The sequence below is a fragment of the Nicotiana tomentosiformis genome, chromosome 1 (assembly GCF_000390325.3).
Source record: "Nicotiana tomentosiformis chromosome 1, ASM39032v3, whole genome shotgun sequence".
Lineage (NCBI taxonomy): Eukaryota > Viridiplantae > Streptophyta > Magnoliopsida > Solanales > Solanaceae > Nicotiana > Nicotiana tomentosiformis.
In genome coordinates, this window is record NC_090812.1 from 9,083,305 (window position 1) to 9,109,969 (window position 26,665).

At 35.3% G+C, this 26,665-nt stretch overlaps 3 protein-coding genes across 5 annotated transcripts in view; 1 reads left to right on the forward strand and 2 right to left on the reverse strand.

The window, feature by feature from the left end:
• LOC104100260 (glycine--tRNA ligase, chloroplastic/mitochondrial 2) overlaps nt 1-6,344 on the reverse strand; it is a 32,093-nt gene extending 25,749 nt beyond the window's left edge. Inside the window, exons 1-9 of one of the 3 annotated variants that reach the window (XM_009607458.4) lie at nt 6,020-6,344; nt 5,564-5,614; nt 4,881-4,948; nt 3,712-3,793; nt 3,525-3,588; nt 1,600-1,655; nt 1,310-1,387; nt 1,051-1,125; nt 600-670 (exon numbers count right to left, since the gene is read on the reverse strand). In XM_009607458.4, the coding sequence (XP_009605753.1) occupies nt 600-670; nt 1,051-1,125; nt 1,310-1,387; nt 1,600-1,655; nt 3,525-3,588; nt 3,712-3,793; nt 4,881-4,948; nt 5,564-5,614; nt 6,020-6,259 (785 nt within the window). In that variant the 5' untranslated portion in view covers nt 6,260-6,344. Of the gene's footprint in view, nt 1-599; nt 671-1,050; nt 1,126-1,309; nt 1,391-1,599; nt 1,656-3,524; nt 3,618-3,711; nt 3,794-4,880; nt 4,949-5,563; nt 5,615-6,019 lie in introns of those variants that run through there. The other 2 variants (XM_070177158.1, XM_009607459.4) reach the window with 2 other exon arrangements.
• Nucleotides 6,345-9,049: 2,705 nt separating this feature from the next.
• On the forward strand, nt 9,050-13,189 carry LOC104100261 (RGG repeats nuclear RNA binding protein A-like). The gene is made up of 7 exons (XM_009607460.3): nt 9,050-9,506; nt 10,626-10,938; nt 11,026-11,091; nt 11,196-11,328; nt 11,983-12,135; nt 12,229-12,282; nt 12,784-13,189. The coding sequence occupies exons 1-7, from the start codon at nt 9,329-9,331 to the stop codon at nt 12,976-12,978; spliced, it is 1,092 nt and encodes a 363-aa protein (XP_009605755.1). The 5' UTR covers nt 9,050-9,328; the 3' UTR covers nt 12,979-13,189.
• A 1,079-nt stretch (nt 13,190-14,268) lies between these two features.
• On the reverse strand, nt 14,269-18,234 carry LOC104100262 (ras-related protein RIC1-like). Its single transcript, XM_009607461.4, has 8 exons — nt 18,038-18,234; nt 16,487-16,559; nt 15,870-15,917; nt 15,688-15,735; nt 15,503-15,574; nt 15,228-15,383; nt 15,043-15,146; nt 14,269-14,586 (listed from the first exon to the last, which is right to left on the reverse strand). The coding sequence occupies exons 1-8, from the start codon at nt 18,049-18,051 to the stop codon at nt 14,490-14,492; spliced, it is 612 nt and encodes a 203-aa protein (XP_009605756.1). The 5' UTR covers nt 18,052-18,234; the 3' UTR covers nt 14,269-14,489.
• Between the last annotated feature and the right edge of the window lie 8,431 nt (nt 18,235-26,665).

Genomic DNA, 26,665 nt, shown 5'->3' on the forward strand with positions numbered 1-26,665 from the left:
TTCTCTTCTTCTTCTTCTTCTTTCACTGTTTCAATGTCCAAATAGCAGCGAAATGTTGGCGAATTTTTTTTTTTACCTTCGGTTCTTTCTTTCTCAGTCTTCTCCTCTTCGTTGAGTTTTTCTTTCATTGTTTTTATGCTCATTTTGTGCTTTAATTGATGCTACTCTTTAGTTTTTACATTGAAGTATTGAACATTTGCTTACAATTACATGTGTTGTCTATGCAGTATTTATTTTAATTTTTTTTCAAAATTCCGCTTCACTTCAAAAAAGCGAGCGTTGCGCTTCTCGCTTTAAGCGAAATGGGGGTTGTCGCTTTTCATCGCTTTACGCTCTTCACAACACTGCACATCATAGATCAAGGTTCCTTTACTTATACAGTTAGAATTTGGATTTTAAAAGCAACATTTATGCTCAACGAAAAGAAAATGGAGTAGATATTGTTCTTATTGAAGATAGTTTGAGACTAAAGAAAGACCAGATAATAACAGTTCTGAAAGGGCAAAAGAAAACTAATGAGAAGCACCGGGATCTATCTAATAGTAAGGCAGTCAACAAGAAGGAAAAAGAAAACTTTCTAGCTGGATTAGTTTATTTACTCATTTTCCAGAAAAAGCTCTCCATACGTAATGCCATCTGCATACTGAATCTTTTTAAAATGATCAACACCCTGCAGACAAGTAATATTGAGTCATAACAAGCAAAATATTGGAGAACCAGAAGAGAAATGCTTAGGTAGTTTATGCTCTTCATTTTCTAAGATACCGGCAGTGAGGACCTCCTACATGAAGGTTTTTCTGCTAGCTAGGAGACATAGTAAATGTAGCTATCATGCTGGAGGCTCTGGTGCAAAAATAGAGAAGTGAGAGGTGCTTCAAACACACTATGATCCAATTAAAAGAATAAGGCCGTTTTCTCCTTTGCTGGGAGAAGAGGATGCAGAATGTAAACAATGAGCCTCGTCATATGTTTGAAGAAGAAAAAAGAAAGTAAGAAATCATAAGAGGAGAAAGAACAAGCCTGAAAGTGATCTCAACAAGCAAAATTAACCTGAAGTGACATAAGGATACGTTCAAGCCCATAAGTGATTTCAACTGATACTGGCATCAACTGAATACTTCCAGCCTGGAAAATTAAAAGTTAAATAACTGTATGTGCCTAGAAAAAGGACAGAATAGAAAAGCAGATGGACAAGTTCTTATAAGTCATTAGTAGCCAAAAGCAAATGAAGAATTTTAGACTTGTTCTTGTGGGAAAAAAAAGGATTCTAAAACTGCAGTACACTTTTTGTCAGAAGAGAGAGACTAACCTGCTGGAAGTAGGTGAATTGTGTGATTTCCATCCCATCCATCCAAACCTCCCAGCCCAATCCCCAGGCACCAAGCACCTACTAGTAGTTCAAGTCAACAGAACATTTAACAATACAGCTTTGATTCATGTAGCAAAAGGCATCATTAATGCAATCCAAACAAAAAGTTGGAAATTTGCCTGAACAAGGAAATAAGCACAAAGGAAATGAAGTACAAAGGAGATGTACTGTTCATGGAACATTATATGTGCATATATAGGAAAGTTAATCAAGAGAAAGAATAATCTTACAGGGCTCTCCCAATTGTCCTCAACAAAGCGAATATCATGTGCATTGACATCAATACCTGTCAATACAACAAAGTAAAATCTCAAGCCAGAACGGTTTCTAGAGCTACTATAAAATATATATGTGTATATTATATACGCACACACACAACCGTGAAACTTGCACGCATCCAACAAGTAGAAGGAGAAATAACAAACTGTAAAGTGTATCCCTATTTGGTTAAGTATGGTCGAATCTAAGCATAAAGTCACACAATTTTTAATTATACAAGAATAAGAACAAGAAAAGGAGAAAAAGACTAATCCATTTATTCAACTAACGCAGAACATTAAAACCTTCTAAACTGCTTTTCAGAAGAATCCCATTTACCATTTAAGCCACTTAAACGGACTCAAAAAAAAAAAGCATACACTTTTAGTTGAAGCTTAGCAAAGAAGGTAAGTAAATGGCTGACTATATAGCGCCAGTGTGATCAATTTCTCTATCCTGTCTTCCTTGTATATACCAGGCTTGAATTCCAGGATCGAAGTAAAATGTTTAAGCATTTTCTAGGTTAGCAATAACTTGTACCAGGGAATAAGAGGATATGAAATAAATAGTCAATAGGTGCCAGATGATTTGACGTGGGAGAAGATGTCTAGGAAGTCAAACTTGTAACACATTCGGCACAATCTCCTCCTATATAGTGGACACCACGAATCTACCAGGTCTTGTTCTTGATGACAAATCCTCAGCTTGCTCATGTAAATCTAGCCCCTTCTAGAGGAGCTCCAAGAACTCCTCAATTGCCCTAGACATGTTCTGCACCCTCATTTTCTTCCGGGATCTTACGGTACCTAAAAAACCCTCCCCAACACCCATTGAATACCCAAACGCGCTGTTATTGTGGACATCTCTTCAGTCTTCCCTAGATTTCTCCATACGATCCTTCGAATCTCTGCTCCTCCCTACTCCCTTGATTTCTAATATGAGCTGCAAGTAAAAATTCTCCTTTCCTCACCTCCAATTTCCACATGTCCCACACAAATCCTCCACCTTCTTAAAGAACTCCAAGTACCGTCTGCCGTCTGCCCTCTCAATTCTTCAGCTATCTTAAGTGCGTTTTGGATTTCTTTAAGAACCCAAGTAATATTAATAACAATGAAGTCTTCAACTGCCTCGGGTTCAACACAGACTAGCTAGTCACAGCCTAGCTAGTCTTCAACTGCCCCTACCCATTCTCTGCCCTCTTGAAGACTTTTGAAACTTGCTCTTCACTTGCGGACTGAAATGGGAATGTGGCATCACCCAATGGCGACGCCTTCAAATCAAAGCTACACCACAAGGCTTTTTCCTCAATTCCCTTTTAACATATCAAGGCCTCCAATATGAAGCAAAGTATGTTCTCTTTTATGTGAACAGTGAATTAAAAAAAACTCTAGTTTCGTTGGCCTATTCAAGCAAGGATGCTCAATCACCTATATGGAACATGTTTCCTTCAGTTCATCCTTGCAATTCTTCCTAATCGCATTTCCATCAACATGTTCTTTGCCTCAACCTTATATTATGTTCTAATCCTACTTCGAACTCTAAATTTGTGCTCTATTTCTAAAAAACCGTTGCCATGCATGCCTTTTACCAAGCAGATCAGAGACATATCCAAATTCAGTGACCACGGCATTCTAGCCACAACACAAAATCAAAAAACTATTATAAAAAAAAAAATCATGGAATAACTCCTCCATTCCTCCAATGCTTCAAGGCTTAAACATGGGATAGTTTGCAAGTCTTTGTTATTGGTAAGCTTTACAGTCTTATCACTTACCATAAGTATCAAATTGACTTATCCCGGAAATAACATCAAATTGAAGTTATTTTTACCACATAAATTTGTCCAAAAGACATAATGAAGGAAAAAGAAAAAGAAAGTAGATATAGGTTGCAAAACCTAAAGCTGACAAGCTACGGATGAACAAGTCCTGCGAATTTCCTGGATCAGGCTTCAAAATCACCTGCATTGCAGTTCAAACAGGAAAGGCATCTGTAGTAGTCAAAAGTACAATAAAATCATACAATAGTACTAAGCAATCAACTGAGATTCAAAATGTTAGACAATAAATTGAAGGAAAACTAACCTGAAATTGAGTATGCCTTTGAAGCCTATTTGGATTTTCCCCATACCGACTATCGTCTGGACGAATACTAGGCTCCACATACCTGCCATCAGACACAGTTACATTGATAGCCATACAAGAAAACAAAGTAATGTATCCGCTTCATTGCTAATATGACATTATTCTTCTTGCTCATTATCAAGATTATGAGAACCAGAAAAGAGAAAATGAAGCATCAAGAACTAGATAGTGAATCAGTTACAACAGGCACTTCCAACGGCGCACCTCAACAAAATAATATGAATTAAAGGAACTGGATATCTTGGAATAAAGCTGTATGCAACTGACTTATCCATTCTCTAGGCCGAATTCATTTTCATCTAGTTAGAATGACAAAATTTTCAATTCTTCTGAGAGGTGGGAAAAGCATGATAAGAAGACCATCTGAAATTCGCAAGAAAAGAAATGGGCATCTGCATCCCAAAGCTCCTGTCCGATTTTATAGGGGACTCAATCTCTCCAGATTCTAACAGTTACCATATCCTTCAGCTTAATTTTTCTGCATAAATGATTTTATTGTGTGCAAAACTTTTGGTTCAGGATAGAGAACATGACATGTATTCGTCTTTTTAGATTAAGAAGATCATCTCCAAATATCAGAAGCCCTAATTTTTAAGTCAGCTTGTATCCCATGTGCAATCAATATTTACTGACTCGAGACATGGACCGCAGGAGAGAGTATTAACCTAATAAAACTTTGATTTCTTTTATCTTGTGACAAGGGAGGAACAAAAGAGAATCTTACTAAAGAGTGGCACCAGGCAATGCAATCCCAGGAGCAACAAGAGAACTTATTGATGCCATAGGTCCCCCGTTTCTTCATGGGGAAAAATCATGAGAACAGAATAATTAATGCGATATAACATCCTTTCTTTATTCGCACAGTTTAGACATTTAAAAGGCAAACCTGACATTATCATTGCCAGTGACGCTAACAATGACTAAGTCTTTTTTTTGGGACAAGTAAACTATGACTAATATGTTACTTTGCATTAAAGAGACTATCTAAGATGTGCACGACTTCCCTACGCATTTACTCTCTTCTTCTAATGAATTCTGGTCACAAATATGAGAATGATAATTGTATTCAGGAACTTTATAGATGAACTGAGCTTATCAGAAAATCTTACGCAACATTCCACGGTTCTGGTCCAAGAACCCTTAAGTATGTTAGAGGATTCATAGTCCCAGCGCCAACCTGGTCAGTGCAATTTAAACTTAAACAAGTTAGTAAAGTAGATGCGAAGAACTCTAAAGATTGTAAGTTCAATTTAAACACTTAAAGATCTAATAACCACTAAAAGCCCATTCATGTTATGGCTGTACAAAGCACTATTTATCACCAACCATATGTAAGTGCAATACATATCTATCCAGATTAAGTGTGATACACAATACATATACACATGCAGTCCCAAAGTACGGAAGGAGAATATGCTCAGCATTTCCTTTATGTTTTTTTGGTAATTAAAATTATCATTAATCACCAAAGAACAGCGTTGCATAGCATAGCTTAGCTACTCCCAGCTAGCTAGATCTCAAAGAAGATACACGGAAAGACTATATCTACCAAGATGCATTTCCCTTATGTTGTTATCATAGAAAAGTTACGCATTACCTATCCAAAACAAAAAGGTATGCACGGAAGATAATACTTAGTTCTTGCAACTTGCAAATCACCATTTACAACTTTGATAAGATATCAAGTTTCATTAAAAAGAAAAGCATCAATTCCAGCAGAAAAGCAAGTTCATTTTTCCTGTTATGTGTTAGAGTATATTTTTTGAGCCCTAAAAAAGGATGATAATCATACCTCAGTGTTGCTGCATTGCATCACGGCACATCCTACAGAACCCCAATACTCCTACCATGTTAAAAAGACAGGTTAATCCATAAATAAATTTAAGACATGTATGAAGTGTATCTACACCGAGTGGCAAGGTTAAAAAGATTAAGGAGGGGAAGTCGCGGGAATTCGTTAGCCATCTACAGAGTTGAACTTTCTATTATCAACAAAAGTTTTACCTTACCAATAAATATGAATAGTACTTACCAAAAATAATTGCAGAGTTTCTTGAGACTAAGGGTAAGACTTCAAAATTGTGAGTTGGTACAATCTTGAAATCAAATAAGATCAAAAAATTTGCAACAAATATACTATGTCCAAGAAAAATGAATGAAGCTTCTCTACATTAGTTATTCAATGTATATTTTGCTCAAGAAGGGAAATTGTAACACAATTACACAAGCCCATTGAGTAGAAAAATACCTGGAGCCTTTGAATGGCTTGTTGAAAAGTTGGAACAGATGGTTTCTTTTGATGTTCTGTATTGTGAGACACGGAAGAAGTAGAAGAAGAAGTGGAGAGTGCAGAGACAGTGGAAGATTTAGAGAGAAAACGCCTGTGAAGAATGATAGGAAGAGGCTTAGTGGTGGTTAGGAGAAAGGAGAAGTGAGTCTTGTGAGGTTTGAGAATGGAAGTGAATAATGGGAGTGCAAGAATCGCCATTGGGAAACCTCGCAAGTTACTGCTTTCTGAAATTCTGGGTGGGGTTTATCCTAGAGTGGCGATAAAGAGATTACAGAAAGCAGGACATTTTCATTCCATGCCCTATATATGGTCTTAATTACCCCTGTACTTGATTCTTCAACAGTTGTTACCCCTTGGACAATCTCGTCGCCTGCTATTTTTCTGTCCATATGATTTTTTTTTTTAATAAAATATAGATTTTTACTTTTTTTAATTATGTTACTTTTTAGATAATTTTTTTCGAATAAAATTTATAATAAAACTTGGCTAGAACTACATTATTTAGGCTTATTTTTATTTTTGGCTAAAAATAATAAAGTTTTAGATATTCTTTTTTAAATTTGACCTAAAAATAAAGATTTATACAATTGAAATAAATAGTCGAGGCATCTAAAAAGTTATAAAAAATACATAGTTTGAACTTTATTATTTTGGCTATAATTTTTTATATAGCTCTAAATTATGGTGCTCTAAAAAATATTTTTTTTTTTACTGAGTTTACTTGTAAAAGTAAAAATACACAGTTGAAATACATAGTCATTGCATCAAAAGAAGAAATAAAAAGAGTGTACAATTGCAAGTTCATTATTTTGGCTATACTTTTTTTATTTGGTAAAAAATAATGAAGCTGTAGCCAAAAAAAAATTATTGATTTGCTACCATTGTTAGCTTTGTATGGATAAATTACTTAATTGTTCTTTAGCTGCCTTTATTTTTTTATTGTTAAATTATATCAATATCTTGTACACATTTTCATGTCTGGTAGGTGTCTTAAGTTGACCTCGCCACTATTCTACCGAGGTTAGGTTTGATATTTATTGGGTACCATTATGGTTACTCATACTACGCTTGCCGCATATTTTTGTGCAGATCTAGGTACCTCGGAGTATGCGGTCGTTGGTTAGCTGATTGTGAGCTGATGTGGAGACTTCAAGGTATACCTGTCATCTCGTTCGCAAGTCTCGGAGTTACCTTATGTTGTTTTCTTTACCGCTGTTTATTTCTATTTCAGAACAGTTTGTACTTAGAGATTCTTCTAGCGAACTCAATAAAGCTTATGACTTGTACTATCGATTTTGGGATATTGAACATCTATTGCTGGTTGTGGGCTATGTATATAATTTTTTGGTTCGTATTTAATAGTTGATTGCTTTGAATCTATTAATATCTCGTTATATGTTAGGCTTACCTAGTCTTATAGACTAGGTGTCATCACGATTGTGAGGGATTTTGGATCGTGACAAAAAGTAAATCTCTCACGTATAAAAATAAGAGATAGAGTCATAAACTAAAAATAAAGTAAACATCTCACATGTAAAAAAAAAAATGGAGTTATAAAACTAAAAATAAGTTTATAGAAACCACAAAATCATTTGATCCTTAGAGTTGTTAATTCATAAAATTATATTAATGTCAGTGAAAGTTGGTTGGGCTATTTGTAACGCGTGGGTTGAAGATTATGACATATATTTTACCAGTGCAATTATGAATACATGAGATTGGTTAACCTGAGACACATATACAACACTCTTGCATAGTTGCAGGAATATTAGCGGCCATTTGGTAAGATGCATTAGAGAAAATAATGCATGCATTGGCTTTGGGTATTACTAATCTCTTGTTTGATGCATTTTTTCAACATATGTATTACTAATGCAAGTATTAGTTATATAACCTATCTGGTATTATCTTATGTAAAACTAATACATAACAAACCATGGTATTAGCAATATCAAGGCTATTAATGCATACATTAACTTGGTTAAAGACAAAATTGTCCTTATAATCCCTTAAAGCTGAATAATACGGAGGGCATTTTTGTATATAACCAATTTTTTAAAAAATTATGCAATACATTCTAATTTTCAATACACCACATCAAGCACTGGATAATAAATAATCTTTGGCATAACTAATAGTAGGTTATTTGGATTGACTTTTAAAAAGTAACTTATAAGCTAAAAGTCAAAAGCCACAAGTTGGTAATACCCAACTTTTGACTTTTGGGTTATTTTTATATTTTTTATGTCTAAAAGTAAGTGCTTTTAAGCACTTTTTATCATTGTCAAATACCATAAAAACTAACAAAGTGTTTAAAAGCCAATAAGTACTTAAAATAAGTCAATCCAAATACCATTTAATACTTGCATCACTAATTCCTACATTACTAATACAACTTATCTAACACTATTTTTATACACCCTACCAAATGGCGCCTTATTGCAACACTTCATATTTTACTATTTTAGGGATCCTATATGCACCACTTTTGTAGTTAGAGAACTATTAGAGTACCTCAGTATACTTTAGGGATCATTTAGAATAAAGGCTAAAACCTAAGGGACCATTCTAGACGTTTTTCTTGACGACCACAACACCAGTAAAGAAATGTATAAAATAAACAAGGGGACGTTTTGGTACCAGGCATAAGAAGTTATAGTGTAGTATAATTTATAACAACTTAATACTTTATTTGGTTAGCAAACCTGATATAAATTATCTCGATATTAAAATTAGTATCAGAATAACTTATAACTTGTAAATAGTGTAATAATTAGTGCCGCGATAACTCATACAATATTTTTAAAAATTATGCAATTATTATTTTTAATACAATATATAAAATAATGAATAAAAAATAATACCAAAATAACTAATCCAACATAATTAATTCAGCGATAACTTATTTCAGTATAACTTATTGTGACATAACCCATATTCAAACCAAACTATCCCTAAATAAATTAATAAAAAGCACACGAGCTCCACAGAACATGTACGATAAGTCCGGGATATTTCCAGATTAGGTTCTCTGACTCCCCTCTCTCTCTCTCTCTCGCACACACACTCAATCTCCCTTCCTCGTGTACTACACTCATCATTGCGGCTAGGGTTTCACTAAATATCTTTTTCACAAATTATCTTAGGGTTTTTGTCTGTTCTTTACAACTGATTTATGATAATGGATATACGGATGAATTAAGCTTTTTCGAGGGATTTTAGACTTATAAAAAACTAAAGTTTTTTTTTTGTAATTGTTGCTTGAAAATGGCGGATTTGAACCCATTTGATTTGCTGGGTGATGATGACAACGATGACCCATCTAAGCTGATTGCTATTCAGCAGCAAAAATTTGATACCGCTAAGAAATCCTCTGCTCCGGCGGCGGCGGCTAAGAAGCAGCCGGCTAAGCTCCCCACTAAGCCTCCTCCCCCGACTCAGGCTGGTGAGCGTCACCTTTGTTTATTATGTTCTCATATTTTGTATATTAACTAAAAGTAGAGAAAGGTATTGTATTTCGATCATGCTAAGTGTATTGAGTTAAGCAGATATTCCATACTGTGCAGATAGCGTGATTAACTTTTTGGATGTTGATTTCAACGCCTAATTAATTAATATGACACCAACTTGGTGTATTGCTTATGCAATACTAACATTGATTTATCAAAACGGAAGTAGTCATGACGTGCATAGACCTTTAAATATAACAGTATATACGTGTGACAACATAGTGATTAGAAGTGCTAAAAAGGACTAAGTTTATTTAAAATCACACGAGGAATTGTCTAGAAGAAACTCCATTCTCTCAAGATTGATGTGGGCTCAACTAAGAGTATGAGAGAATCGAAGCAAAGTACTCGTGTAGATGATACCAGCTATTTAAGATTCATGCTTAGTTTTTGTTGTTTACACCTACATTAGGTCAAGGTAAGGATAAGTGTGATAGAATCCCTAATTTTCCTTCAATTATTCAGCAGTATCAGCATGAAATTGGGTTGAATACAGTGGAATATATAGAGGATTCATATCATTCACCCGTCCCCAACTATTTTGGGATTGAGGTACTTACCCAAAAAGAAAAGGAACTAGTTTGAGAATGAGGCATAGTTTATTGATATAAGAAAGATTAAGAGGGAAGCATAAGATTTTGTAATTTGGACCTTTATTTTTTAAAGGATTGGCTGTTGTGTCCTATTTCTAGTGTCTCTTCAAAAGAATGAGAAATAATCCCATTCCTGCTGTTTTTGATGCCTCTTGGTCTTGAAATTTTAGTTGTTCATATATACATACCTTTTTATATTCCACACAAGATGTCTGACGGTGACCAGTTCGCTGTTATTCTATTTCCTTATTCTCATAATTTTTGCTTGTTGCGTATATCACTTATGTCTCAAGAGTGTTTCCAACCTGACTGGTATTAAGTGGGTCCACTTGAATAATGATATGGATGAATTACTTTTTGTTTATGACTTTTGTTATAGTCATTGCACTTATGGTTCTTTTCCTCTTTTTCTTTTGCAAGTATTCAGAATTTACTTATTGCTTCTCTGTTTCAACTGTGTAGTCAGGGAGGCAAAAGCAGAGGTTGGACGTGGAGGAGGTAGAGGTGGTGGACGTGGTTACAGCCGTGGTCGTGGTGGAGGCGGGTTTAATAGGGAAGCATCCAACAACGAGAATTTTTCTCGAAACAGAGAATTTTCTGGTGGTATAGCTGCACCTGAAGACGTGGAAGGAGGAAGACCCTATGAAAGACGTGGCGGTTATAATGGACCCCATGCTTTCCATGGTGGTCGACGAGGCGGTTTTAGTAATGGAGAATTTCCTGAGGGAGACCGGCCTCGTAGGGTATTTGAGCGCCGTAGTGGTACTGGCCGCGGGTAGATACATCTTTCTTGTTTGTGTTACCATCGCCTTTTGTTGCTGTATTTGTAAAGCTTTCTACTTATCTTTCACTATATGAGCAGAGGTGAGATAAAGCGTGAAGGAGCTGGCCGAGGAAATTGGGGAACTCAAGCAGATGAAGTTACTCAGTGAGTTTTACCTTCCTACATAGTCCTAAACAGACTAGTTTGAACATCATGGCACATTCTATCTATTGATTATGGTGTTGATTTGTCTGTGTTGTGTATTACAGGATGACTGATGAAGTTGCTAATGAAGGCGAGAAAAATCTGAATGTGGAGAAACTCTCCACAGAGGGAGAAGCAGGAGACGACAAGAAGGAAAATCCAGCTGCTGAAGCTGAAGACAAGGAGCCTGAAAATAAGGTGAACCTTCTGTATCATACTCAACACAGTATTGATAGGACCTTGACGATCCCTGTATTGCTGCCTTGTTTGTTGAGACATGTCCTGCTCTGCTCTAGAAACAGATGCTTAAGAGAGCTTTGAGCAGTCAGAATCTTACACCTTCCTTTTTGGTGGCTTCGCGCTCAATTGGAGTATGCTAAATCAATTGGGTTTTTAGTGTATGCTATGACATGCACTTCACCAACATTGCTGATGCAGTTGCTCTTTAATTAAAAGAAGGTTTCTGAATTGACATGGTTTTTGCTTCATATATTGTTTCATTTAATTTCAATTATTTTATCTATATATTGATGTTTGTTTTTTTAATATAAAAAATTATTATGCTCATCTGTGTTATTAGTTATTTTTTCTGCAGTACTGTATATATTAATTTCTTTTCCCTTTGAACATACATGCCTTCGCTGCAGAGTACGCGTTTTAATAAGATTTAAGCGCTTTTTTATGTATTTCGCTTTTTACAACATTGGCCGTAAAGGTAGAAGCAGAGGTTTCGTCAGTAGTAGAAGCTTTCCAGGTGTTGTGCTAGAACTAGTACTTAATACATGGTGGAGTTGCAGGCGATAGTTAATAGGTGTTACATGTGAATGTAATTCATGTTCCTTGAATGAATAGGAGATGACCCTTGAAGAGTACGAGAAGTTGCTAGAAGAAAAGCGGCAGGCTTTGCAGGCACTTAAAACTGAGGAAAGGAAGGTTGACACCAAAGAATTTGAATCCATGCAACAGCTTTCCAAGAAATCCAGTGATGATATCTTCATCAAATTGGTGAAATTCTTGAGACATTATGTCCTCTACTCATGCTTGATGCTAGTTATCTTTAAAGCATCTCTTGAAATACTTCTATGCCATGATTTTTAGGCCCCCAAGGATAAGAGAAGAGAGTCTGCTGAGAAGGAAGAGAAGGCAAAGAAGGTACTTATTCGGCATATGCGTTCTTTCCTGACACTTGTTTAACCAGCAAATGCTTTTCTTACACTGCTCAATAGTGATTTACCAAGCTTTATGAACAATGCGTCCAATCTGTTGCAATTGTTATATGAACAATGCATCCAATCTGTTCTAGTTGTTATTCTTGCTATACACCACAGCAGTTATTTCTACTTTTCTGGATGCTGTTGCATGTGTGTCGATGAAAATGGTATCATGTAACAACATTGTTGTAGAGGGAATATGTAAGTTGTATTTCTTCTACAGTCGGGCCTTGGTTTCTTTCAGATTTTCTGGAAATTGTTTTAGACTTGCCAACATGTAATTATTATAGTGCCATGCTACAATTTTTACAATAAAATTCCATTGCTCACTCTTATACGTGTGCATGGACAGGCTGGAGTTGATTGAGATGAGAGGTGTCAAATCAGCAGAAATGAGAATCATCTAATCTTTTTTTTTTTTTGTTTTGTTCTCTGGCTTTAGGCAGTCAGCATTAATGAGTTTCTGAAGCCTGCTGAGGGTGAGAGGTATTATGCACCTGGTGGTCGAGGTCGAGGAGGTCGTGGCCGTGGTTCTAGAGGTTATGGTGAAGATTACGGTGGAGTCAACACTACGAGCAATGTGGAAGCCCCTCCCATTGAAGATCCGGGTCACTTCCCTACATTGGGTGGCAAGTGATGCTTTATTAGTGCTTTTCTCCCACGTCCAAGAGGCAAATTGACTGAAAAATAATGAAGTGAAAGGGTCAATGTTTCTGATGGCCTTTAATGTAAATTTCTTGCCCTCGTGCCATACCCTCTGTAGTTTTTTTCTTTATGTGATGTGTTACTTTTCTGATATACTGGGGTATATGAAGCACATTAATTTATGCATGAGCTTTTTCTCCACAGTTCCGTTCTAATATTGTGTGGCATTCTCATTGACAAAGATGGCAGGGTACTCGTGTTCTGATTAGGGACAAACACCTTTACAATTGACATTATTTGTGTTGGGAAGTCATAAAAGTTTAATAGCCATGACACTAATGAGACCGTAGGGGGGCGGTTGGTGCAAATCCGTGGTGAGGTTAAATAAGTTTTTACGAGTATATTTGACTTCTCATGTTTTGTCCATCCTCTTAATTTTTATTTTTTTTAAAAAAAATCTAATCACCCTGGCTTTCACCTCCTGTGGTGTTGTAGGGTTTGGCATTGACCCCTTTTTGTTTATTAGAATCAAAAAAAGATTACAATAAGGAGGGGACCTTATCTGTGTTCGAAACTGACCAAAGCTGTGATAGCAGTTCATCCTCTTAATGAATCTCAGGAATTGTTATAAAAAGGAATTTATCACTTGTCCTTTTCATCTAATGTAGTGTTCACGCTATTTCCTTTACAAGGTCCAATGTTCTTACACTTCATGGACCTGCTCTGCCGGTCTTCCATCATTCTGCGACACTACTTTGGCAAAAAGATTGTATACTATGGCTCAATAGCAGCAACAAAGTGAAGAGAGAGCGTGAACACCTTCTTATGAGAAGCAACTTGACTAACTATTTTGGCCCGTTAATTTCTTCATATGCATAACTAGAACAATCTAGATCGTGTACTCCTATAACATAGTAAAAAAATAAAAGGTGTTCCGGTAAGGCGGTATAAGGCAATTGTATGTTCTCTATCCCTATAAGCATAGATTGCCAAATTCTCGCTAGAGTGCAAAACAAATTAGCTTAGGCGCTAACACGCTGTTCTCATACTGTTGAACTATGAGAAATATATTTAGACATATATATTGAGAAGAGGATCATGCCGACCGAGCAGATCTTTGAGCTTAGCACATTTTTGTGGCAGGCGAAGTGCTGAAAGGGACATCTGATGACAAAAACGATCTTAGTCACCAGACGTTTGGGAGCGTATTCATCTTCACCAGTATAGCTTTCTATTGAACTATGAGAAATATATTTAGATATATGTCAAGCTGAAGCAGGACTAAATGTCAAGGTTCAACAATAATAATGTTCACAATTTGTACACTTACACTTCAATAAAAAAGATTTTTTTAATCAAGAAATAAGAAGATATATCTAGCTGTAAGGATTTTGCAGGACAAGTCCACAAGGTTAAACATTGATGGTGATTAGTGAGATTACAGTAGACATGTCATGGATGAGCCAACATGCAAATAACGGACGTTCTCTTGTAGTCAAGGACTCAAGATGAGCAGCAGCCACTATTCTGAACAACAGGCTGTCCACGAATATTTACAGTTGGAGGCTTGGCAGCATTTGTGGCCGGTTGGCTTGCCATACTGCAATCAGGAGAGCAAAAGAGAATGAAATAATGTAAATTGAGAGAAGCAACACATATGCCAGCTCATATCATAAATGTAAATGAAAAGATCATTTGGAGGACATTTTATACAAGGGATGGATCAAAACCAAACAAGTTGCTATATCTTTCATTCAGATTTTTTCTTTTTGGCTTGTGTAAATGTGATATTGCACGAAATGATCCATGACCATGTTTAAATCCATTTTAAGGCATCAAATAGGATCCTAACTGCAAGATGATTACGTTTACCATCTGAAATATCTCTCAAATTCTGTACCAACCATAATGTCATAAAAGGAAGTGATAAAAATATATAAGTATCCGTCTCCCAGAAAATAGAAGTAATTGAATCTTATCAAAGGTCAGGTCGCAACTTGGGAAGGCTATACAAGACACCATTGATTAGCACTATTTAAAGAGGATACGCTTTTACCTATTCTTGATAGCAGAAGTCATAGCCGTGAAAGCCTGTTCTACGTTACTAGCATCTTTCGCACTGGTCTCCAAGAATGGAATACCAATTTCATCAGCAAAGGCCTAACAATAAATTTAAGTAGATCAGTTTGTTTTCCATTTAAGGACAAAGGATGATTAAATATCTGCAAGAAGATGATTCACCTTAGCCGTTTCATACGACACAACTCTATTAGCTGCAAGGTCAGACTTGTTCCCAACAAGAATCTTGTTAACATTTGGGGTAGCATAACGATCAATTTCATTCAGCCACTGCTTCACATTATTGAAGCTCTCCTGATCCGTCACATCATAGACAATCTACCATAGAGGCCATCCAAAGAAAATGTCAAAAGGTACAGAAAGCAGTTGACATTATACTCTTCAGATAACTAGTTGCTATTTTACATTTTCTTAAGAAAAGTAAGGCAACTACTCACTATTATGCCATGGGCTCCACGATAGTAGCTGCTAGTGATAGTCCTAAAACGCTCTTGTCCAGCAGTATCCCACTAAACAGTGTCAAAATAGAAAACACCAATATCTTGATTTCATGAAAATTTCACAGCACATCGAATATCTGTAACATGAAAGGCCTGAAGCAGAAGTGCAGGTGAAGTCTTACAATCTGAAGCTTAATGGTCTTCCCATCTTGCTCCACTGTCCGGATTTTCTACATGAAAATAGTTGAACAGTTGGTAAGATCAGTAATAACATAAAAGTAAGAGTGCTCTGGCTGAAAAAGATCACAGAAGATTCCAACTGTATGTAAAATTGAGTAGCTCATAAACAATTAAAGTATCTTACAAAATCAACTCCAATTGTGCTTATGTAGCTCTCCTGATATGTGTCATCCTGATGGTAAAAAGCGATAAAATAGTCAGCCAACATTTGCAGAATAAAATTTTTAACCACATTGAACTATAATCTGATAAACTTTTCAGCAGGGTGAGAATCTCTGAGTTGAACTATAATCCGATAAACTTTTCAGCAGGTTGAGATCTCTGAGTTCACGATCAAGAATCTCTAACAATGAAAGTGACGCAACCAGCAACAAGTTCATAATTAATCATCCAGATGATTACAGTGTGAAAAATAAACTTCGTGTAAAAGAAGAGTCTCAAATATCATGGCAGATGTAGTTTTTTATGAGTAGGTGATTCATAATTTCATAAAAAGCAATAGAACAACTCCACCAGGGTCAGTAGACTCTACTAGCTGGAAAATTCAGGACTATTCAAGATAAATAATTCATTCCAAGTGGAGAATGGAATTGAAAAATGAAGACATGGAGAATCCATGGCTGATGTTCCATAAATCCTCCATTTGTTTAGTCAATCAGGAATTTAGTAGGTACATTCAGACAGGTAAAAGCAGGACTAGAAAAAAGTCAGTATAGACAATTCCAAGATATGAAAACTTACAGCAAATCTTAAAAGGAGACATGACTTCCCAACACCAGAATCACCGATAAGCAGAAGTTTGAACAGGTAGTCACTGCCGGAAAGCATAACCAATATAATTATAATATATTAGCTGGCAGATGTTAAAAGTTGTATACTTAAGCACTACCCGGAATGAAAAAGCTAAATCACTAATAGAAACAAGCGCTAACATCAATATGAGAGAAGTTTGTTAGCTTGCTATATATGCGTAATTTAGCAACATCTACTGGTCACTTTGGGATTAAATTTGATACTCCTACTTGATTTGGCTATAAAAATATGGAAGGGCAGAAGTTCTACATTTACGTATCATTCCCTAGATGTTCAAACTTACTATACTTTTTAGTAAATATTATTTCACATATTTATCAACACACCAAGACAAAGTAGTTTTTACATTATAGAAATCATCATGCACTGTTGGATGATGCAGTCTAAGTATGGTTAGATTGATACGTATGATAGAATTTGAGGAAGAGATTGTCTAAGGATTGTACCCTATTTGATAGGCTAAAGAGACAGACATGAGAAAATTGACCTACCATATCTTATCATCTACAATCAAACATAGCCTACAAGTTCCAACATAGATTATGTTTGAAGTAACTATTTTGCATCTTCTTGATGCCATTATTGAAGTCAATTACTTCATAAAAAACACAGATTATGTTTGAATGCTCTTTTCTAGGTTGCACTTGATATGATTTAATGCTACATCAGGAACACATAATCCTAGTTATCTAGAACATCTCTACACCCAAGTAAGACCAAGAAATATCAACCTAATTACTCAAAAAAAACTGACTTAGGAGGTTACTAGTTGGACCTTGTGCAAGCATGTGAAAGAAATATTACACCAAGGAATTTCAAACGATCTGAGATAACCATGAAAGCAATGTTGTCAATGACAAAAAATAGGAATTGCCAAGTGCCTACAGGAATTTAAAAGCAAACCACAACTGAAGTGCGTACTTTATGAAGAAAGGTGCATATGAAAAAAAGGTATATGCAAGGCAAGAAAATAAAATAGTAGCTGCAAATGTTAATCAACAACACAAACTGCAATTATATGGAGTTACTGAAAAAGCTGCAATTGAGTGAAATGTATGAAGCAAAAACCATTTAAAATCTCTAATTTAAATATAAAAGATACAGTTTTGAGTTTCGAATTTAACTGGTGACTAGTCTTTTTCATACTTTTTAAGTTTCTAATTTACCATTTCCTGAAAATAACTTCTATGTTTTTGGGACCGATTGAAAAAGAAATAAGTTATTAAGCTTAAAGTTGATTTTAATCTTCTCAAACGACGTTCGATTGCTGATTTGAATGAATTAGGCATTATAGGTGAAATCCACAACTGCGATAAACATAAGGATGTTTTGACAAAATCCACAATTAAACGAATAAGTATTGAAACGAAAAGAACTAGAAAAGGAAATTGAATGACAGAAACTAATATGAAGAGATAGTTCAATCCTTCACCAATAAATATTGCAAAATAAGAAAAGGGATATGCCGACGGAACTTACTATTCTGGATTCATGGCGATTAAAAGAAGACGGAAGTCGCCGTAATATTGAGAGATTTACCGGCGAGACTTGGACGGAATCTGCTTCTTCGCGGCAGAATTCAGATGCAAAAACGTTGAAAGAGGCTGTGGGAGAGCGAAAGAGACCCTGCAAAGAAGACACGTAAAAGGAAAACATTGACAAAAATGGTCCTTTATGTTTGGGAAGGTCTAAAGTAGTCCCTTAAATATACATTTAAATAGTTTTAGTTCTTTAAATTTATCAAAATTGAGCAATTTTGGCCTCTATTAAATACTAGTAATGGATAGCCCGTGCTGTGCACGGGTCCAATCATACTATGTTGGATTTTTATAGAAATTGATGATTTTATTAATTATTTATTTTTTAGTTGGTATACTAATTATATACTAATTATATATGGTTATACATATTATCACAAAATTGCCTATTTTTTGTTTAAGCGGTTGACTGAGCTGCTATATAAGTTAATTCTTCCTTTAAATATTAGAATAAGAATATATATTTTTGTTATAAAAAAAAAAGATAATTGTTGTTATTGTTGTTGTAAATTTGTGTTAGAGTCTATCTTCAAAGAAATCCAAAAAAAAAAAAGTATCATAATTTTATTGATTCGAACAATTACATGAAAATCTAATTTCAAAAGATGCTTGCATCATTATCGTTGTGTGCTAATTAGCATGAGTAAATGATCTGCTCAACTTATACGTACGGATAATACAAATTTTTACTTAAGTTACTTAAAACATAAAACAGTTATAGACAGGTTCTCAAGCAATGCTATATTCCCGTTCAAAAAATAAGCGTCCTTTAATATTTTGGCACATCATTTAAGTAAATTATTTAATAGTATTATAAAAGTTATTTAACTAAGTTACCCTTTATACCTTCTCAAAATTTACTCTTTATTTGTCCTCATATTTTATTGATCATTTATTAGATTATAGATAGATTTCAAAAATATAATTGTCACGATCCAAAATTTTCCACCGACGGGACTGTGATAGCGCCTAACATTTCACTTGCTAGGAAAGCCAACGTTAGAGAATCATTAACCAATTCCTTATTCCCATTCAGTAATTAACAATAATTAACTAAGATGAAATATATTAAGTGCGAAATATCATAAAACTATATTAATTACTACCACCCGGATCTGGAGTCACAATTCACGAGTATTCTAGAATTTACTACAAGTAATAGTCAGAAAGAAATACAACTGTCTGAATGAAAGAAACAATAGAAAAGAAAAGATAGGCGGGGACTTCAAGGTCTGTGAACGCTGACAGATCTACCTTGAGTCTCCGGATAGCGGACCGATGGCAGAATCTCGATCAACCCGAGCCGGTATCAAAATCTGCACAGAAAGTGCAGAGTGCAGTATCAGTACAACTGACCCCATGTACTGTTAAGTGTCGAGCCTAACCTCGACGAAGTAGTGACGAGGCTAAGGCAAGACACCTATAAATTAACCTATACAATTTAATAGTGTATATACACATAACGGAAATGAAGAACTAAACAGAAAATGTCGAGAGGGGAACATACTGAGGGGAATACAAGATAAATGACTACAACAGGATGATCACCGGAGCAGTCAATATACCATGAATCAACAGGACTAGTGAATACAGTAAGAAAAAATACACGACATCACCCTTCGTGCTTTTACTCTCAATCTCACCATAAAATTAATAGAAACAGCACGACATCACATTTCGTGTATTAACTCTCATATCATGGCACGACACTCACAATATGGCACGGCATCACCCTTCGTGCATTAACATTCACAATGTGGCACGACATCACCCTTCGTACATTAACACTCACAATATGGTACAACATCACCCTTCGTGCATTAACACTCTCCCTTACCATAATGTAATGCATAAATATCAACAGGGAGATAGAATAACAAGTACAAACCTTACCTCAATATTTGGTTCCGTAACATCAATCTCAACTTTGAAATAAAAACTCAATTATCACCAGAAGATCCGTAAACATGATAAGAACGATAAATTGAACATCACTAGTATAACACATCGCAATTAGGCATAGGAATGAGACAATATAAGAAAAACTGAGAAACATGGAAAACAGGTAAATTGGCGGCGCATAAGTACTCGTCACCTCACATATACGTCACTCACATGAATTTCACTTAGCAAGTAATCTAAGGTTCCTAATTCCCTCAAGTCAGGGTTAGACACAACACTTACCTTGCTCCGAAGGTCACTTAATTCTCAATCACAGCTTTTTCTTTGGAATTCACCTCCAAACCACTTGTATCTATTCAAAAATGACTCAATAATATCAAATTCTGCTAAAGGAATCAATTACATTGCATAAATTTAGATTTTCCAAATTTTCTCCAAAAAGTCGAAAATCGACCCTGGGCCCGCTTGGTCAAAACCCGAGGTTCGCACCAAAATCCATTTACCCATTCACCCTCAAGCCCGAATGTATAATTTGTTTTGGAATCCGACCTCAAATTGAGGTCTAAATCCCCAAATTTCCGAAATCCCTAGTTTCTACCCAAAATCCCTAATTCTACCATGAAAACCTTAGATTTTTAGTTGAAATCTTATAAAATGTAGTGAAAGATTGAAAGAAAACAGTTTAGAATCACTTACCTATGATTTTGCGAAGAGATGGTCTTTGGAAAATCGCCTCTTGTGTTTTAGGGCTTGAAAACTTGGGAAATGAATGAAAATTCCCGTCCAAAAGTCATTTTGTTTACGAAGCCTTCACAATCCTGTTGCCCTTCGCAAATGCGAGGAAACTTTCGCAATTGCGATCACTGACATCGTAAATGCGGACAAAAGATTGCATTTGCGATCCATACCCCTCCTAGACTCCCTTCGCAAATGCGAAGAAAAGTTCGCAATTGCGAACACAGGTTGGCCTAGCTTCTCTTCGCATTTGCGATGAGAAGTTCGCAAATGCGACTTCAACAGTGATCGCAAATGCCAATCTCGACCTCGCATTTGCGAGGTTTGAGGCCTGCAACACAACTGAAGCACACCAACTATTTTTCTAAGTCCAAATCACTCCGTAGCCTATCCAAAACTCACCCGAGCCCTCGGGGCTCCAAACCAAACATGCACACAAGTCTAAAAATATCATACGAACTTGCTCGCGCGATCAAATCGCCCAAATAATACCTAGAACTACGAATTTAGTACCAAATCAAATAAAATTCTCAAGAACACTTTAAAATTTCTATTTTTTCAACTGGACATCCGAATCACGTCAAATCAACTCCGTTTCTCACCAAATTTCACAAACAAGTCTTACATATCATAATGAACCTGTACCGGGTTTTGAAACTAAAATACGAACCCGATACTAACAATGCCAATTATCAATCAATTCTTAAAAACAAATAATTTCCAGACTTTTAATTTTTATCAAAAATTCATAACTCAAGATAGGGACCTCCGAATTCAATTGCGGGCATACGTCCAGGTCCCATAATTCGATACGGACCTACCGAGACTATCAATGCACGGATCCAGGCCCGTTTACCAAAAATATTAACGAAATCAACTAAAATCAATTTTTAAGGCATAAATTCTTATTTTTATTAATTTTCAACATAAAAGCTTTCCGAAAACCTGCCCGGATCGTGCAGGCAAATCGAGAAGGATAAAAATAAAAATTTTAAGGCTTAAAAGCGCAGATTCGAGTTCTAAAACATAAGATGACCCTTTTGGGTCATCACAATAATTAATGCATTTTTTATTCTAACTTAGCAAAATTAATTTAACTATAAAATCATCTTCTATTAACGTATAATATTTTATCACTTTTCACTTTACAAAGTGAGGCGACTTATTAATGGCTTAGAAATACATTGAGAGATGTTTATAATCAATATCTTGGTTTGTTAAACTGAATTCACATATGGAGTTTTACTTAATTGCTAGTGCATATTACAACCAATATTTGGTAAGGAACTCATCTAGAATTCTTTGGTAAGTTTGGTTTCTTACAAAAATAGGTAAGATATTTTTAGAGTTTGTACAAATCATTTATTTTTGACTTTAAATCTAAGAGTCCAAATAAAACTTTAAGTCAACTATGCAAATTCTTTGGCAGAAAACTTAATTAAAGTTACTTATAATAACAAAAAGTGTTTCTAAGAATATACAGTTTTTTTTAATAAAATAAAGACCGTAAAGTAAAGACAAGTATGCTTCTGCAAGCTGCTGTGTAAGCTGCTATTGTACCAGATATAGATAATCTTTTATCGGGGGTGATGTTTATCCATAACAGAGTACCAAAAGGATAAACTCATTGTACCAGATATAGATAATCTTCTTCCGGGGGTGATGTTTATCCATAACGGAGTACCGAAAGGATAAGCTTATTGTACCAGATATAGATAATCTTCTACCGGAGGTGATATTTATCCATAACAGAGTACCGAACGGATAAGTTTCTTCAGGAGGATTATTTCCAATAGAGTACTAAATAGATAAATATATTTACGCTGGAGTCTCATATAGATAAGCTTATTCAGGAAGCTTATTTACATCGGAGTACTAAATGAACATCCTTAATATAATATATTTATAACACTCCCCCTTGGATGTTCATTAAAAGATAATGTGCCTCATTAAAATTTTACTAGGAAAAATCCCGTGGGAAAAAATTTTAGTGAAGGAAAAGAGTACACATATTTAGTAATACGCATAACTAGTTGTCTCATTAAAAACCTTATAAGGAAAACCCTGTGGGAAAAAGCTTATTAAGGTAAAAAGAGTATAGCGCGTATTTTACTCCCCCTGATAAAAATTTTGTTTTAAATATTTCAGTCTCCGTATTCTAATCTTGTACACCATTTTCTCAAAAGTTGAAGTTGGCAACGATTTAGTGAATAAATCTGCCGGATTGTCACTTGAACGGATTTGTTGCACATCAATGTCACCATTTTTCTGAAGATCATGTATGTAGAATAATTTTGGTGAAATGTACTTTGTTCTATATCCTTTTATAATTCCTCCCTTTAATTGGGCTATACATGCAACATTGTCTTCGTATAAAATTGTGGATCTTTTATCACATTCCAAACTATATTTTCCTTGAATAAAATGAATCACTGATCTCAACCATATGCATTCCCTATTTGCTTCATGAATAGATATTATCTCAGCATGATTTGAAGAAGTAGCAACAATAGGAGCGCCATGATATGACAGTACCTCCACATATAAACACGTATCTAGTTTGAGATCGAGCTTTATGTGGATCAGATAAATAACCTGCATCTGCATAACCAACAAGATCTGCACTACCTTTATTAGAATAAAATAAACCCATATCAAGTGTTCCCTTTAAATATCGCAATATATGCTTAATCCCGTTCCAATGTCTCCATGTAGGAGAAGAGCTATATCTTGCTAGTAAATTAACAGAAAATGCTATGTCAGATCTTGTAGCATTAGCAAGATACATAAGTGCACCAATTGCACTAAGATAAGGTATTTCGGGACCAAGGAGTTCCTCATCCTCTTCTGGAGGTCGGAACAAATCCTTATTCACTTCAAGTGATCGAACAATCATTGGTGTACTCAATAGGTGCGCTTTGTCCATGTAAAAGCGTTTTAAGACCCTTTCTATATAGGCGGATTGATGAATAAAGACTCCATCTGCTAAATGTTTAATTTGCAAACCAAGACAAAGTTTTGTATTTCCAAGATCTTTCATCTCAAATTCTTTCTTAAGATATTCAATTGCCTTTTGGAGCTTTTCTGGAGTTCCAACAAGATTTATGTCACCAACATAAATAATAAGTATAACAAATTCTAATGCCATTTTTTAAATAAAAAAATATGGATAAATAACATCATTTATGTAACCCTCTTTCAGTAAATATTCACTGAGGCGATTATACCACATACGCCCAGATTGCTTTAAACCGTACAAAGATATTTGTAATCTGATTGAATACATTTCTCGAGATTTTGGATTTGCTTCAGGCATTTTAACTCCTTCGGGGATTTTCATATAAATTTCATTATCAAGTGAACCGTACAGATAAGCTGTAACTACATCCATTAGATGTATTTCAAGATTTTCATGTAGTGCTAAACTGATGAGATATCAAAATGTTATGGCATTCATAACATTTAAATATGTTTCATCAAAATCGACTCTAGGTCATTGTGAGAATCCTTGTGCGACAAGGCGAGCTTTGTATCTTTCAATTTTATTTTTGTCATTCCTTTTTCGCACAAAAACCCATTTATGACCAACTGGTTTTATACCAACATGTGTTTGGACTACTGGTCCAAAGACCTCTCTTTTAGCAAGTGCGTTCAATTCTGATTGAATTGCCTCTTGCCATTTTGGCCAATCAGATCTTTGTCGACATTCTTCGACAGATCGGGGTTCAAGATCCTCACTATCTTGCATAATGTTAAGTGTAACATTCTATGCAAAAATATTATCCACCACTATTTTAGATCGATTTAAATTAATCCCTTCACCAATATAACTTATTAAAAGCTTCTCACTTACTTGAGTCTCGGGTTCATTGATTTCTTCAGGAATCTCAGAACTAATCAGACCTTGGGTATCTTCAGGGGATCCCTTCATAGTATCGTTTTGATCATTTGTCGATTTTATTTTTTCGAGGATTTCGATCCTTAAAACCCAAAGGCCTACCACGCTTCAGGTGTGCTTTAGGTTCATTAGTTCTCATACTAGTAGATGGTCCTGTTGGGACATCAATTCGGATAGGTATATTCTCTGCAGGGATATGTGACTTAGTTATCCTTTTCAAATCAGTAAACGCGCCTGGCATTTGATTTGCTATATTTTATAAATGGATGATCTTCTAGACCTCCTGATTACATATAGGGGTACGTGGTTCAAAATGAGATAATGATGAAATTTTCCACACAATTTATCTTTGGGAAATTTGTTTCATCAAGATGACAATATGCAAATCGAGCAGTAAATAAATCTCCCGTAAATGGTTCAAGATAGCGAATAATAGAAGGTAATTCAAATCCAACATATATTCCTAACCTTCTCTATGGGCCCATCTTACTGCGATGTGGTGGTGCTACTGGCACATATACAGCACATCCAAAAATTCGTAGATGGGCAATATCTGGTTCAATACCAAACACTAATTATGACGGAGAATATTTATTATAATTTGTCGGTCTGATACGAATAAGTGATGCTGCATGCAAGATAGCATGGCCCCAAACAGTAGTGGGCAATTTTGTTTTTCATAAATAGTGGTCTTGCTATTAATTGCAGGCGCTTAATAAATGACTCTGCAAGGCCATTTTAAGTATGAACATAAGCTACATGATGTTCAGCTTTTATCCCAACTGATGAAAAATAATCATCAAAGGCTTGAGATGAGAATTCTCCAGCATTATCAAGGCGAATAACCTTTATAGGATAATCTGGGAATTGTGCCCTTAATCGAATTATTTGGGCTAATAGCTTTGCAAACACCAGGTTGCGAGATGATAGTAAGCACACATGAGACCATCTTGAAGATGCATCTATTAAGACCATAAAATATCTAAACAACCAACTTGGTGGGTGAATAGGTCCATATATATCTCCATGTATACGTTCTAAAAAGGCAGGGGATTCATTGCCAACCTTCATTGGTGATGGTCTAGTGATTATTTTGCCTTGATAACGAGCATCACAAGAAAATTCATTATTTGTAAGAATATTCGGGTTCTTTAATAGATGCTCACTCGAATTTTCAGTATTTTATCTCATCATTATTGATCCAGGATGGCCCAAACGGCCATGCCAAAGCACAAAAATATTTGAATTAGTAAACTTATGGTTTACGATAGAGTGTGCTTCAACTGTACTAATCTTTGAATAGTATAAGCTAGAAGATAAAGTTGGTAACTTTTCTACAATGCACTTCTGGCCAGAAACATTCTTTGTAATACAAAGATATTCCATATTCATTTCATCTATCGTCTCAACATGATACTCATTTCGGCGGATATCTATAAAACTCAATAAGTTTCTTCGGGACTTGGAGGAAAATAATGCATTAATATAGTGGCTCTTCCGGAGCCTTCAATCAAACTTATATTACCAGAAATTGTTAAAACATTTGCTTTTTCCTTATGCAAATAAGAAAAGTATTTCTGATCTTTGAATATGACATGAGTTTTTCCACTATCAATTATACAAATATCTTCATGACTGGTCTTTGATCCAAACATAATTTGAGGATTATCCATATTCTTCAAAATGACATAAGCAAAATAAATATGATAGTAAACATTATTATCAAAGCATAACTTTTATTTATATACAATAATTACATAACCATACTATCTACTACAAACAACAAAAATTAAAATATTTACATTTCTACATATTCATAATCGATCACATGACTTGTTTCTCCTTTCGGGAGTGCAAAGTAATCAGTTATATCCAAATGCATGAAGTCTAAATTATCTTCGGAAATAAAATTTGCTTCAGCATTTTTCTCTGTCTTCTTCAGGGAGGCTTGATACAGCTCAACCAGGTGCTTTGGCGTACGACATGTACATGACCAGTGCCATTTTCCTCCACATCTATAGCATGCATTTTTTG